This window comes from Tachypleus tridentatus, chromosome 3 (assembly GCF_004210375.1).
Source record: "Tachypleus tridentatus isolate NWPU-2018 chromosome 3, ASM421037v1, whole genome shotgun sequence".
Taxonomy (NCBI): domain Eukaryota; kingdom Metazoa; phylum Arthropoda; class Merostomata; order Xiphosura; family Limulidae; genus Tachypleus; species Tachypleus tridentatus.
The window spans coordinates 43275053-43291284 of NC_134827.1; the positions used below are offsets into that span (position 1 = coordinate 43275053).

Sequence of the window (16232 nt, forward strand, 5' to 3'; positions counted from 1 at the left end):
TGGCAAATCAACCTTACTTTTAGAGTTCGAGAGTAGTTTGAGATAATTTCTGTTTCGTTTTTTTCTTTTCAGCATGAGTATGGAGAAGGTAAGACTTAAAGTTGGTATCTAGAAACTGTTCAAATAATATGTGCTTCTTTATAATCAGTAAACCACATTTGGACTGCTATATTTTATTCATTCAATTCTGTTACTGTGTAGCGTGCACATATTTCTAATTAATAACTAATTAAGTGTATTGCCCAAAAATGTCTTATTCCTATACACGATTCTTCGGCTTATGAAACTAAGTAAAGTAATATTTGTCATTTCATTAATAAACTGATATTTAAATGGGTAATCACTGTATCAGAATTGAGCTTTGTTAATTAGTTTACGCAATTAATAGCATAGTTTTGTTATTTCTTTGTAAGATATTGAAGTTTGAACGTCGTTCTGTCGGTATCACTGAGTGATGCATTGTAATGCTGTACGGTATGTTTTACTATATGCTTATAGTAATTGACGTCGGGAGTGAACCATCGACGAAGGACGAGTTTCGACTTGTTCTGGACATGTTTGAAACATCTTTATGTTATATTTGTGTGTATACATTTTACTTATTTATTTAAGAAATATCGTAAACATCAACGTATTCATAAATTTTAAACATTTAATAAACACGAATTATATTATTATGTGTAGTTCTAAAAATACGCAGAATGTAAGTAAATTAACAGCTGATGTTCATATATACGGAAGCCAGTGTTAATCACTGTTAGGGAGTTGTTGAAATCCGGAACAGCGTAACGCGTAACAAATGGCTGTTGTCTTAATAAGAATACAAAAAAAAAAAAAAAGCAAAAAACTAGTATACTGAAATATGATTTTGGAGTACAGTTATAATTAAATACTTTAGTTGAATGTAGTGGAAGACCATGTAAGTTATTCAAGCGAGTGATTATTCATAATAATGTTTCAAGGCACATATTATGTAGACACCATCAGCAAAACAATTGCACTTATCAATAGATTAACTGGTTTGCTTTCCACATTGGATGAATGTATTGTAGATACATCAGCTATGCATGCTAAGTTCAGTTTGTGAATATTTGTTACATAAAGCTGTGTAACTCGATATGATTTTATTGAAAGCACATTCGGAAGTTGAAAACTCACTTTGATGTATTCCATTAATATCTGAAACATAAATATTATGCTTATGTGACTATTTATACAATATTTGTGTATGTTTGTATATTACACTTGTTTTTCTTCTCCCTAGAACAAAAGGGAAGGAAAGGAGAAAAAAGAAAACCCTATGAAGGAAGTTCGAATTAGAAAGTTATGTCTTAATATCTGTGTAGGTGAATCTGGTGACAGATTAACTCGAGCAGCAAAAGTAAGATATTTTTTTCATGTTTAAATAAAAAGAAGAGATTTAATGATGTACTTGAATTTGTGCTTAATGACAGCATTCTTAAAAAATATCAAAATAAACAATCAGAGGATTGGCTAAGAAAGACAAAAATAATTCAAAAAGTGTTTTGTTTGTGCAAATTACCCTTGGATATTGTGTTATGTAACTTGTGACGATGTAAGATATTAACTAGAAAAAATGTAAGTTGAAGACTAAGAATGACAATCTACTAGTTTAAACATCAGTTATTATAAAACCCTAGCAGCTTTATTATCATCTCTGTCATCATTATATGTAAGAAGTGAATAGTGACCTCACTACACAACAAAAAACTTTACCTCATCTCACTGTTCCTCCAACATGAACTGAAACAGTCTATGATGATAGCCTTTTATAGTAACAGAATGATACATCTATTCACACTGATCTCGTGAGATTAGTGTTTCAACAACGGCTCATTGTGCTCATTGTTTAGATGGGTTTTTAGGTACTAACATGATTTTTTAACTTGTTATTCTAAACCTTCATTACAATTTACAGCATAGTCTTTCTGTAGTTTTGGTTAGAATTTTAAATTGAATCAGGGTTATAGACTTGGCATAGGATAGATTTCATCACTCAGGTGGTTTTGCCCTATCTGTCCACCTTACCTTATTATAATTCCACAGAACAATTCTTTGTTTCTTCTCTGGAATTTTAATTCCATTTTTTTATTGTTTCCACAAAGACAACAAGTTGTTGTTGTCATACATACATCCCACTTGAACCAACATTAGTTCAAGGTGGACAGTTTTTACACTTTCTTAGGATATGGATAACCTATGGGAGCATATACTAGTAACTCAAATCTACATACCATAACCATATCTTCTCTCTTAGTTTGTCAGTAGTTGTCTCTCACATCTTATGTTATTTATAAGGAAAAACCAAAGTTGAATCTGTCAAATGATGTATTACATTATGTTGTTTTATCTACGGAGAATTATCTATTTCACCTCCAGCTCAAAACGTTTCTTCACAGAATTCACATAAACAAGCTTAGTTTAAGTCTTTTTGCATAATTAAAAAGCTATAAAAAGTAAGATAATGATAGAATACCTATGGTTTGTGGATGTTGTTATACTGTGTTATTAGGTGCATTATTTAATAAATTAGTGTAACAGTACCATAAACAAGTAGGCTGAAGTTTCATTACAGTTGATAGTAAAGAACTAGATGGCTCGGGTTAGTACTGTTACCTGTTTCATGTGTGTATTCTTTTTGTGTTGTTATAAAGGTAAATAAAATTATAATCATATATATAAAGTTAGATAAGGTAAGATAATAACAACAAAAGTTTTTCACAATATACTCATGAGTAGCTTGTGCGTTATGTAATTCAATAGGGTAACGTGAGCTGCTATGGTATTATTACTTGAACATTGTTCAGGGGATAATAAAACAACAAATATTAAGTATAAACAGATTCATACTGTTACAATATTTAAGCTGTTTAGGATAAACAATTGTAACTTCATGTCACAATGTTCAGTCATTCTGGGTAAAAAGGGTAATCTAGTTTGTATTATTTTTATGGCGGTTACAAGTGAAATTGACTAAATAGGCTTAAAGTTAAGGTCGGTGAAATATAGTTTTACTGAAGAAAAGCTTCAGAAATTATGTACATAAAGTTTGACAATTTTCATATGAAATGTATTTTTAATTTTTACAAGAAATCACTTTGCCCTTGAAGAAATTAACTCTCTGAATTGGCTTAAATTATTCATATAGAAATATATTGTATGAAAGTTAATTATATATTGTGATGTCTTGTGTACAAATGATGTGAGATATTTTCTGATTATATATATATTAAAAAGGTCAGAGTTATTGTATATTTTGCTTCACTCATGCCATTTCCAATCTGGGGGAGGTGCATTGAACCTATAATATAGGGTTAATAATTCCTTGAGATGTGTACTGTGTCTGTATTATAGGGTTAATAATTCCTTGAGATGTGTACTGTGTCTGTATTATAGGGTTAATAAATCCTTGAGATGTGTGCTGTGTCTGTATTATAGGGTTAATAAATCCTTGAGATGTGTGCTGTGTCTGTATTATAGGGTTAATAATTCCTTGAGATGTGTACTGTGTCTGTATTATAGGGTTAATAATTCCTTGAGATGTGTACTGTGTCTGTATTATAGGGTTAATAAATCCTTGAGATGTGTGCTGTGTCTGTATTATAGGGTTAATAAATCCTTGAGATGTGTGCTGTGTCTGTATTATAGGGTTAATAAATCCTTGAGATGTGTGCTGTGTCTGTATTATAGGGTTAATAAATCCTTGAGATGTGTGCTGTGTCTGTATTATAGGGTTAATAATTCCTTGAGATGTGTACTGTGTCTGTATTATTGGGTTAATAAATCCTTGATGTGCGCTGTTCAGCATGCTTGCCATCACGTTTTGCTTCATCTGTCTGGTTGTAGGATCCATTCATATATCTCCTTCGCCATTTTGTCAGTATATTGAAAGAAAGGCTCTCATTCTTAATATGTCTGTTTTCCTTGCTCTAGGCTTTCTTTTGAAGGCTTATGACTATTCTTTCAATTTTAGACTTGTATTGTCTCAGGAGCTTAGGTCCTGGTGGGGAGTCAACAGTCTTGCCAAGACAAAATCTTTTCTGTGGATTGGTTTCTTCATCATCTGCTGCTTTCAGTAGATTTAGTCCCACTACTAGAATTCTGTGTTCATCACCATTTTGACTCCCTTTGACTTTTTAAGGGTACAATCCAGATTCTCCAAGTCTAACATAGCAAGCCATATGTTTGTAGTAGTTCAATATTTTTGTATGTTTTAGACACGTTATTTTGCTTGTAGGAGTCATTGATTTCAACACTTCCTATACTTGACACCTTTTGTACGATATACTTGTCCATGGTGGAATCCTGCCTGCCACATGGCAAGGAAGGCTCAAAAATGGGCCATGGATACTTTCCATAAGTATCCCACACTCTCGAACGGCATCGTTTTCCAGCAGGCCTGTGCAGATGCTTAGTAGGTAAGACATCAAAGCCAGGAGGAATCTTGGATTAAGTTCACAACCAGCATATCATCTACCAGCAGTTCCAAAGTCATGTGGGACAAGATTCAAAAGGTCAGTGGGCAATATAATTCTGTCCCCCTTTCGATCTTGCTCTCTGATGGCCAGGAAGTAGCTGATACCTGGAGTATCGCCGATACTCTAGGTGAAAGCTTTTGCCGAGTATCTAGCACTTCTGCTTCTTTCTCCACCTTCTTAGTCATTAAGACTCGGGCAGAGCGATAACATATTTCCTTTCGAGCTGATTGTCTCTATAATTATAATCTTCCCTTTACATTGGTGGGAACTCAAATGGCCCTTTATTGGTCTGGCAGTACATCAATTGAACATGATTATGTAGACTATGAAATGCTGCGCCATCTATCTCCTGCTTTTCTTGCTAATCTTCTGATTGTTTTTAACCGGATCTGGCAGGAGAATGTTTTTCCTGGTGCCTGGTGCCAGGCTATTGTCCTACCTTTCTCTAATCCTGTGAAGGATCTCAAGATTCCTTCGAACTACTGTCCAATTCCTTTATTGAGCTGTCTCTGTAAGATCATGGAGAGGATGGTTAATGTTCGTCTTGTTTGGTTCCTTAAATCAAACATTCTCCTCTCGCCCACCCAGTGTGGGTTCTGACGACAGCGCTCCACCATGGACCATCTGATCATACTTGAAACATCAATCAGAGAAACCTTTCTCATATGACAATATCTTGTATCAATATTCTTTGACATTGATAAGGCTTATGATACAACATGAAGATAAGGCATTTTGCAAGACCTCCATATATATGGGTTACATACCCATTCTCCAATTTTTATTAAAAAGTTTTTAATGGACAGGAGATTCCAAGTTCTTGTGGGTTCAACACTTTCCTATTGTTTTCTACAGGAACTTGGAGTCCCTCAGGGCTGTGCTTTGAGTGTCACACTTTTCAGTATAAAAATTAATGCTGTCACTGAACAACTCCCTCTGTTTCAAACGGGCTCTATGTCAACGACTTTCACATCTCATGTCAGTCGTTGAACATGAGGTATATTGAGCAGCAGCTACAGACTTTTTTCAATCGTTTACTGAAGTGGACCACAGCAAATGGCTTTAACTTCTCTCTAAAACCGTTTGCGTGCATTTTTACTGTCAACAGGGTATTCACCCTGATCCTGAACTCCGCATCTGTGAAGTTGTGCTTCCTGTAGTTCCCAAGACAAAGTTCTTGGGGCTTATCTTTGACCATGAGCTGACGTTTACCATACATCAAGTAGCTATGGGTCAAATGTACAAAAGCACTGAATATCCTCCTTATCCTCTCTTCCACCACTTGGGAAGAGGATCGACATTCTGTCCTAAAGACATATTGTGTTCTTATTCGATGCTAAACCCTATTCATCATCAAGGACTTTGGCTCTGCACTGGAGCTTTCCACACTTCCCCAGTTCAAAGTTTATACCTAGAGTCTCATGAACCTTATTTGCATCTTCGCTGTTTGTAACTGTCTTTACTATATGCTTCAAATCTTCGTTCCTTACCAAAGCATCCCATTTGGGGTTGTTTTCTTTCCTTGGCGGGCCATGCTTTTTAAGAACAGATGATTGGCCTTCATATCCAAGTGCAGTTGGATAAATTGGGTCTGACCTTTGACAACATTGCTGTATCCACTGGTCAGCCCATCCCACCATGGCTTCTTACAGTCTCCAAATGTGACCTATCTTTAAGTCATCTGAGAAAAGCAGACACTTTCAACTGGAAATACTGTCTGTTATTTGCTGAACATCTTTAGAATCATCCTTCAATTCTTATTTATACAGATGGACTGTGTGGGCTCTGCCATGGTTTGTTGTGGTTGTACGCACAATCCCCTCTATAGCTTCTATGTTCACTGCTGAACTGTATGCTATTTCTCTTGCTCTGGATCACATAGAAGCTAAGTAGTTCTCAAACTGCACTATTTATACTGATTCTCTTAGTTCTCTACTGGCCCTGGAATTGCTTCATGTTAGTTCACATCCTGTTCTCACAAATATTCAAAACCGACTGGCCCATTTCTCTTTAACATCTACTTCTATCCAGTTTATCCGGATGCCGGGCCACGTTGGTATTTGCAGGAAAGAGCTTGCCGATACCGTATCTGTCTGCTCTGGCACTATCACCACTGTGCCTGTTCCATACATGGACTATGGTCCTGTATTCAAGGCTTGGCTCTGTGCCAGCTGACAGTTGACTTGGAGTGAGCAACACAAAAACAAGCTTTTCTAAATAAGACCCTATATTGGACTTTGGCCGTCTTGTTTCCATAAGGATTGGAAAGAGGAAGTTTTTTTAACTAGACTATGCATTGGTCACAGTTTTTTAACTCATTGTTTTCTTTTATCTGGAACTGATGCACTAAGCCACAATTTATTTTTTTCCATTGTTACGACTCTCAACGCTGGCACCATTTTAAATATGTTCTCTCTCAAGGTTTTGTTCATAACATTAGACATTGTTATTGGTGATGGTGACACTGTCCACATTGGTAATGTTTTTATTTTTTAAAGGCTATTAATATTTTTAATGCCCTTTAAGTTTTTAAATTTATACATTAAACCTTTTTTAACGTGGTTCCCTTCTAAGAAGCAAAGTACATCGAGTTTAATTTGAAATTAGAAAATGGCCATAACATCAAATAACCTGGAACCAGGATTGGAAAGGCCAACTTCAGGTGACTGACGATGGTTTTTATACTTACCTGTTAGTCTTCCTGGCAAGTTATGATAATTACAGTTATGCTACAGAAAGTCCTTTGCAACTTGTATTACCGTAGTTTTTCTCTTAACATTGTTGACTAGATGTAAACATTGGTTTTATACTATTTATGTTTTTTTTTAAAACTTTGTTTTGTTTTATCATAATTTCCTTTTCCAAATTTTACTAAATGTGCTTTAATTTTAACATTTTACCGGATGTTTGGCACAGATAGCCTAGCTGCTTTGTGACATAAAACACTAAATCAACCAACCAACCAACCAAGAATGATTTACTATAGAGGCCACAGTCATGCTAAATGAAGGTATTGTCTGTTTATAATATTTGCCCTTTTAGCTATCAGTTAATTAATTGTGAACATTTCTCTGCATAAAGAGTATATAAATATGATATGCATCACATCCAGAAGATTAATAATAAATTTACATTTTGACCTCTAATTTAAAAAAAAACATTGCATAAACAAAGAATCTGTAAAAGGTAGGAAGAACATAACATAGCAGCACTTAGATGGAGTTGTTAGGAAATAAGTCCATGGGCTGTAAAACAACTAAGAAGAATATTTGTGTACAAGTTCTAGATCATTATTTTTAAAAAAGGTTTAGCTATTTTGCATATTTTTGTTATCACAAATATTAAAACACAATCTAGTTACAAAGTCATTCATTATGCATGGTAGCACAATGAAATATTGATGTTATTGAAGAAATAAAGATATTTGTTGAGTGAGCCCATTTATTATTAGTGACACAATTATACTACAAATGAGTTAACTTTAACCAGCTGAGATAATGTACCTGCCAGACCAAGTACCTTTGTTTATCATTAATGTTACCTGTAAAGGAATGAAACTTTCAAGACTTGTTAATCGATTCAGTTGGAGCTTAGGTAAAGTATTTAGTGTTTTTGTAATAAATTTAAGTAAATGTTTATTTTGATGAAATTGTTAATATTTTTTGTGCTACATTAGTTGATTAGTTGTATATTTCAGGTGTTGGAACAACTGACAGGTCAACAACCAGTTTTTTCCAAAGCTCGTTACACAGTAAGATCCTTTGGAATTCGTAGAAATGAAAAAATAGCTGTCCATTGTACTGTTCGGGGTCCTAAGGCAGAGGAGATTCTGGAAAAGGGATTAAAGGTATGATTATAACACCTTAAGATCACTTGTTTATTAGTATTGAACAGTAAACATTAATCTAAAGACACAATTAGTGAATCATGTTGTATTTTAAAATGTTTAACATTTCACTTTTTCTTTATCTCCAATAATTATTACATATAATAACTGGATGTTAACTTATTCTAGTGACTTTACACATCATTACACAGAAGTCAGACAATACTTATTGCATCCATTAATAACCAAAACTACCCTGATTATATTAAATGGAGTCTAACTTGCTTTTCTGTTCATTATCACATATGTTTTAGTTTTATCTTTGTCTTCACTACCACATGATTTAATACCATAATAAAGTAATGGTTCCTCACATTACTAAATGGTATAATTATCTGAGTTTCAATATGAACACTTTCAACATTTCCTACAGTTGTTGTTGATAATTCACCGTTATTAGTAAATTTAGAAATACTTCGTCTTCCCTAAGAAAATATAAAACACATTAAAATAATGAACTAACACAACTGGTCCCCATTAGTCATGTTGTCCTGGTTTTACCTTTCTTTTTAAATTTGACACTAATACCATAAACAGTCCCATTTACCAGTTAACCTATTTAGTTTATTATCACAGTCCCTCTGCAATTATTTGAAAAAATAAAACCATCTGAACAGTTTGTGAGATGAGGTGAACATGATAATTATTTTTGAAAATTCCTGAATGTTGTTATGTCACTTTTATTCTAAATAAATTTTGTGAGTAGATTCCATTACTTTGTAAATATCAAAGATAAAAATGCTATTTTTGATGATAGTAAAGCTTCCTTCCAGAGTCCTATTCCCTAACATTAACACCATATTTAAACAGCTTTTATGCTGAGGCTTAGAACATAAGTTGCTTTATTTCTATAGTGTTTCCCAATAATTAATTATAATAAATAATGGTTTATCAGAAGTTACGTTTTCATTAATAGTTCAAAATGTATACAGAAGTAGAGGAAACTGGATATGTTACAACAAACCTCTTTGTAAGTTAGACAAGTTCTAAAGAACCACCATTGTTAGGGTTTTAGGGCTGCTAAATTTTTCAACCATATTTGATAAGATGATGGGAATTTTGTGTGTCAAAATAAAACTTTTTTTTCTCAGGTCCGTGAATATGAATTAAGGAAGGATAACTTTTCAGACACGGGAAATTTTGGTTTTGGTATTCAAGAACATATTGATTTGGGTATTAAATATGACCCAAGTATTGGCATATATGGCTTGGATTTTTATGTCGTCCTGGGACGTCCGGGGTTCAATATTGCTCACCGTAGGAGAAGGAAAAGCATTATTGGTGCAAAACATCGTATCAGTAAGGAAGAAGCCATGAAGTGGTTTCAACAAAAGGTGGACTTTAATAAGCTAAATAGTTAAAATTCATATATTTATATATTTTCTATACAGGAAATGTTTCATGCATTTTACTTACTAACAGGTTTCATTTTGTAATTTTAATCAAGTACTACATAGCTTAATGTATGATATCTACAATTTAATTGTTGAAATCATTAGTTATTAACTGATTTACAAACAGATTCAATCAATACAAGCTCTGTGACAGGTTTTGTATATATTGTTTCTCCATGACCATTTAATAAATACAGTGTGTATGGATTAAGTGCTGCATTGTGTTCAGAACCTCTTAATTTACTGTCTACAGTCAAAAACCTTGAATATTGCTGGGTTCAGCCTCTTGTTTTACAGTCCTCAGTTAAAAACCTTAAATTTTGCTGTACTGTGTTCAGAACCTCATGTTTTACTGTCCACAGTCATAAACTTTGCATATTGCTGTACTGTTTCCAGAGCCTCTTGTTTTACAGTCCTCAGTCAATAACCTTGAATCTTGCTGTACTGGGTTCAGAGCCTCATGCTTAACTGTCCTCACTAAGACACCTTGAATCTTGCTGTACTGTGTTCAGACATGTTTTACAGTCCTCAGTCAACAATCTTGAATTTTACTATACTGTCTTCAGAGCCTTATATCTACTTTTTCTTTTCTCATATGGTGGTATTGTACTGTTCATTAGTTACAGCTAATTATGTAAGAATTACTGCATTTATTAATAATGTGTGAAAAATTTGTGGCTAAAGAAAGACTGTTGTTATAGACTATTTCTATCAGTGGTTATTGGATATAATGAAATATTTCCATAGAATAATTACAATTAATTATTGAATTGTTTGTACTTCAACACACTAACTGATCAGAATATGGAATTGTTTGTACTTCAACACACTAACTGATTAGAATATGGAATTGTTTGTACTTCAACACACTAACTTATCAGAATAGTGAAATATGCATAATACTTGACAGAATCACAGCTATTTAAGTTAATGTTTACAAGAGAAATATACTAAACTTACTGTTGCAGCAATTAGTTTTACATGACAGCTGCTCTTTACTTTCACTTTTGATATCAGCATATTAATACAGAGTACTAACTTGTCTGATTTAAAGACAAACTTATTAAGAACTTTTCTTTAGTTACAATCATATCTGACGTGAACTTTAAACCCAAACAAACTGATTGTTTTATATGAATTGCTAAGCTTTGTATATGCACCTCACTTTTGTTCATTCGCAGTTCAAGACGTAGATATTTGAATATTGTTCTCTGTTGTTTGTATTGTGGAACAGTGTGTTTAGATCACCATATACTTGAATGTGTGTCTGATCAGAAGACAGAAACTTCAGACTCACTTAGAGAAGTCAGTCTGCTCTATGTATTGTTAGATTTAAGTTTAGTGAATACTGTACACTTAAGTAGCAGAAGCTTTCCATGTGGTATCAGCTCTGAGTACAGACTAGAGTGTTCTAAACCATTCAGTGTTCACACAAGTAACGCTATTTACCTTATTGATGTCAGCTCTGAGTGCAGAGTAGAGTGTTCTGAACCATTCAGTGTTCACACAAGTAATGCTCTTTACTTTATTGATGTCAGCTCTGAGTACAGACTAGAGTGTTCTGAACCATTCAGTGTTCACACAAGTAATGTTATTTACTTTATTGATGTCAGCTCTGAGTAGAGAGTTGAACATTCTGAACCATTCAGTGTTCACACAAGTAATGCTCTTTACTTCATTGATATCAACTCTAAGTACAGAGTAAAATGTTCCCAGCTATTCACTGTTTACCCAAGTTTACTTTATTGATAGTAGGACTGAGTATGAGAATGGTTATAGGTCATTACTGGTAGGACTGAGTATAAAAATGGTTATAGGTGGTTACTAGTAGGACTGAGTATAAAAATGGTTATAGGTCGTTACTAGTAGGACTGAGTATAAAAATGGTTATAGGTGGTTACTAGTAGGACTGAGTATAAAAATGGTTATAGGTCGTTACTAGTAGGACTGAGTATAAAAATGGTTATAGGTTGTTACTGGTAGGACTGAGTATAAAAATGGTTATAGGTTGTTACTGGTAGGACTGAGTATAAAAATGGTTAGAGGTCATTACTAGTAGGACTGAGTATAAAAATGGTTATAGGTGGTTACTAGTAGGACTGAGTATAAAAATGGTTATAGGTCGTTACTAGTAGGACTGAGTATAAAAATGGTTATAGGTGGTTACTAGTAGGACTGAGTATAAAAATGGTTATAGGTCGTTACTAGTAGGACTGAGTATAAAAATGGTTATAGGTTGTTACTGGTAGGACTGAGTATAAAAATGGTTATAGGTCGTTACTAGTAGGACTGAGTATAAAAAAGGTTATAGGTCGTTACTGGTAGGACTGAGTATAAAAATGGTTATAGGTCGTTACTGGTAGGACTGAGTATAAAAATGGTTAGAGGTCATTGCTAGTAGGACTGAGTATAAAAATGGTTATAGGTGGTTACTAGTAGGACTGAGTATAAAAATGGTTATAGGTCGTTACTAGTAGGACTGAGTATAAAAATGGTTATAGGTTGTTACTGGTAGGACTGAGTATAAAAATGGTTATAGGTCATTACTAGTAGGACTGAGTATAAAAAAGGTTATAGGTCGTTACTGGTAGGACTGAGTATAAAAATGGTTATAGGTCGTTACTGGTAGGACTGAGTATAAAAATGGTTATAGGTCGTTACTAGTAGGACTGAGTATAAAAATGGTTATAGGTCGTTACTAGTAGGACTGAGTATAAAAATGGTTATAGGTTGTTACTGGTAGGACTGAGTATAAAAATGGTTATAGGTCGTTACTAGTAGGACTGAGTATAAAAATGGTTATAGGTCGTTACTAGTAGGACTGAGTTTAAAAATGGTTATAGGTGGTTACTAGTAGGACTGAGTATAAAAATGGTTATAGGTCGTTACTAGTAGGACTGAGTATAAAAATGGTTATAGGTCGTTACTAGTAGGACTGAGTATAAAAATGGTTATAGGTTGTTACTGGTAGGACTGAGTATAAAAATGGTTATAGGTCGTTACTAGTAGGACTGAGTATAAAAAAGGTTATAGGTTGTTACTGGTAGGACTGAGTATAAAAATGGTTATAGGTCGTTACTAGTAGGACTGAGTATAAAAATGGTTATAGGTCGTTACTAGTAGGACTGAGTATAAAAATGGTTATAGGTCGTTACTAGTAGGACTGAGTATAAAAATGGTTATAGGTCGTTACTGGTAGGACTGAGTATAAAAATGGTTAGAGGTCGTTACTAGTAGGACTGAGTATAAAAAAGGTTATAGGTCGTTACTGGTAGGACTGAGTATAAAAATGGTTATAGGTCGTTACTGGTAGGACTGAGTATAAAAATGGTTATAGGTCGTTACTAGTAGGACTGAGTATAAAAATGGTTATAGGTCGTTACTGGTAGGACTGAGTATAAAAATGGTTATAGGTCGTTACTGGTAGGACTGAGTATAAAAATGGTTATAGGTCGTTACTAGTAGGACTGAGTATAAAAATGGTTATAGGTTGTTACTGGTAGGACTGAGTATAAAAATGGTTATAGGTTGTTACTGGTAGGACTGAGTATAAAAATGGTTATAGGTTGTTACTGGTAGGACTGAGTATAAAAATGGTTATAGGTTGTTACTGGTAGGACTGAGTATAAAAATGGTTATAGGTTGTTACTAGTAGGACTGAGTATAAAAATGGTTATAGGTTGTTACTGGTAGGACTGAGCATAAAAATGGTTATAGGTTGTTACTGGTAGGACTGAGTATAAAAATGGTTATAGGTCATTACTAATAGGACTGAGTATAAAAATGGTTATAGGTCATTACTAGTAGGACTGAGTATAAAAATGGTTATAGGTCATTACTAGTAGGACTGAGTATAAAAATGGTTATAGGTTGTTACTGGTAGGACTGAGTATAAAAATGGTTAGAGGTGATTACTGGTGTATGCTTTTGCTGTTGAGTGTTGACTGTTGTTTTTCTCATTAAATGTAGGCTTAAATTGTAATATGTTTAAAAGCTTAAGTCAAGCATTTTTGGCTGAACCCAAAACTCCATATAATGGAGTTGTTTTCATATGTTTACTTCAACATATTACAATTTAGGCCTACATTTAAGGAGAAAATCAACAGTCAACACTCAGCTGGGTAGAGAAAGCACTAGTAGAGGAGCGAACAATGTTTCAATCTTCTTTGTGAACCTGACGATGACTGAAGAAGGTTGAAACATTGTTCGCTCCTCTACATTGTACTTTCTCTACCCGTACCAGCTGTTTTGAAATATATAATGTTCTCTACAAGTGGGTTTTCTCATCATTGTGGATACATGTCTTCAGAAAATAAACCTCCTTGCCTTTCACAACCCCTGATAAAAAGTTTTATAAAGTATCATATATTTTGCAACCATTCTGTAATTTACAAAAAATGTACCATGGTTTGTTTACTGCAATTTTTAAAGACAAATGCTATGTTGAAATTCTTACAAGCATGATAATTTCAAAAGTAAATTCATTTTTATAAATTTCAAGTGAAAAATATGTTAGTATTGACTTATTCTATGCTACTTTGTTGTTTTAGGTAAATATATTAAACAAATATTAGAATGTTTCCAGTTTTGTTAGAGTTTTCAGTAGTAATCCAGTGTTCTCAACTTCTATTTTTCCAGTATGATGGTATCATTCTTCCAAGCAAGAGTGGAAAGTAAAGTACAGCTTTTGTATCATGAAGACTTGAATAAATCAAACACTTGTTTTTATATCAGATATTGTGTTTTGATTCATATGTTCATTGTGTTCTTTAAAGAAATGAAATAACCAAGAAACATTTGGACTTGAATTCCATGTAAGAAGTTATATATCACATAAATACAAGTATCTTAGTGGAACAAATTCTTACTTTTAGCACAGACATACGCTGCTTGTAGAGCAGTAAGTCTACGGATTTGCAATGCTAAAATCAAGGCTTCGATTCCCCTCTGTGGACTCAGCAGATAGCCCAATGTGGCTTTGCTATAAGAAAACAGACACACATAGAACTTCAAGTGCAGAGTAATTGAACCATAACTTATGTTTAATAAACTTAACTTTAAAAATTATATTTCGTTTTAATGGGAACAGTCAAAATTGCTTCTTAGTGTAACTTGATAAAAAGTTTACAGAAAAAATATGAAATTATTGGATTTCTACAAAATTAGCTAGAAATTTTGAAAAACTATATTATATAATGTTTATTAGTTTAGTACAAATAGTTCAATGCATATGTTAAAATTGTATTTAATATACAAAATAACAGATCCTACAACGACCACAGCTACTATAAACTTGTGGTGGTATGGGATGTATTAGAAATATACATTTTGAAATTGTTGGCATTTTGTAAATCTTGAGGTACCATAAAAATAGATCATTTGAAGTTAATCATGTACTCATTACAAATATATGTTTTCAGTGAAAATTTATAATATCCAAAGAGTGAATGTCCCTCATAATTAATACCATTAGAAACCAAGGGAATTTGTGTCAAGTTTAACTCAGCCCCCCAGCGGCATAGCAGTGTGTCTGCAGAATAACACTGCTTGAAACCGGGTTTCAATACCCGTGGTGGGCAAAGCACAGATAGCCCATTGTGTAGTTTGTGCTTAATTTCAAACAAACAAATTTAACTCCTAGTAATACTATCAATTGTCATCCTTTACTTGAGCCACACTGAATGTATGCAGTAATAAAAACCTAAATGATAATACATAAAGTAACTTAAGTTTATACAATAGTTGTTATAGTTAACTTATTAAAAACAAGTTTTCTGTATACGGATAAAGGAAACACAAAGATGATATCTTGTGTCACACAACAGTCCAATGACAACATTCTTACTGATGTCAGTCCTTTAACAAACACACAGTAAACCATTCTACTGAAAATGGACAGGTAAACAGCCTAGTGACAGCATAGTTACTGATATTGGGTACCAAACAAATGTAGAAATAGTAAACATAAAAAATGGACATTTGAACAGTACAATAACAACATAGTTACTAACAATAGTTCTCTACAAACACAAAAATATCGAATCATCTTCCTATAAATGGACACTTAAATAGTTCAATGACAACAATTACTGACATTAGCCTTTTAACAAACACAGAAACAGTAAACCATCCTCCTAAAAATGGACACCTAAACAACCCAATGACAACATAGTTACTGACATCAGTCCTTTAACACAGAAACAGTAAACCATCCTCCTAAAAATGGACATTTAAACAGCGCAAGGATAACAATCTTACTGACATTAGTCCTCTAACAAAGAACTCCTCGGTGTGGATTCCTGTACGTGGTGAGGGGTCCTCACAGTGAAAGCTCTGTTTTTTCAGTTTACCTCCTCTGGGATCTTAATATCCACTCACTTGTTTGCCGTGCGTGAAGGGGAGGAGAGGAACCTGGTGACAGAGGGGTAAAACATTAACATAACATTTTTGCCT

General features: G+C 33.7%; 1 protein-coding gene across 2 annotated transcripts; it reads left to right on the forward strand.

Moving 5' to 3' along the window:
* Positions 1-26: 26 nt before the first annotated feature.
* On the forward strand, positions 27-14514 carry LOC143246777 (large ribosomal subunit protein uL5). Of its 2 annotated transcripts, none has more exons than XM_076493922.1 (5): positions 27-88; positions 1265-1381; positions 8197-8346; positions 9477-9719; positions 14418-14514. In XM_076493922.1, the coding sequence occupies exons 1-5, from the start codon at positions 74-76 to the stop codon at positions 14454-14456; spliced, it is 564 nt and encodes a 187-aa protein (XP_076350037.1). In that variant the 5' UTR covers positions 27-73; the 3' UTR covers positions 14457-14514. The 2 variants fall into 2 exon arrangements, with proteins under 2 accessions (XP_076350037.1, XP_076350038.1); XM_076493923.1 differs by lacking the exon at positions 27-88 and adding an exon at positions 428-582.
* The last annotated feature ends 1718 nt before the right edge of the window (positions 14515-16232 follow it).

What these genes read in the sequence shown, in the direction of transcription:
- LOC143246777 (XM_076493922.1), top strand. An exon ending in GATTAACTCGAGCAGCAAAA is followed by an intron (nt 1,382 to 8,196) that starts GTAAGATATTTT and finishes TGTATATTTCAG; the next exon opens with GTGTTGGAACAACTGACAGG. An exon ending in TTCTGGAAAAGGGATTAAAG is followed by an intron (nt 8,347 to 9,476) that starts GTATGATTATAA and finishes TTTTTTTCTCAG; the next exon opens with GTCCGTGAATATGAATTAAG.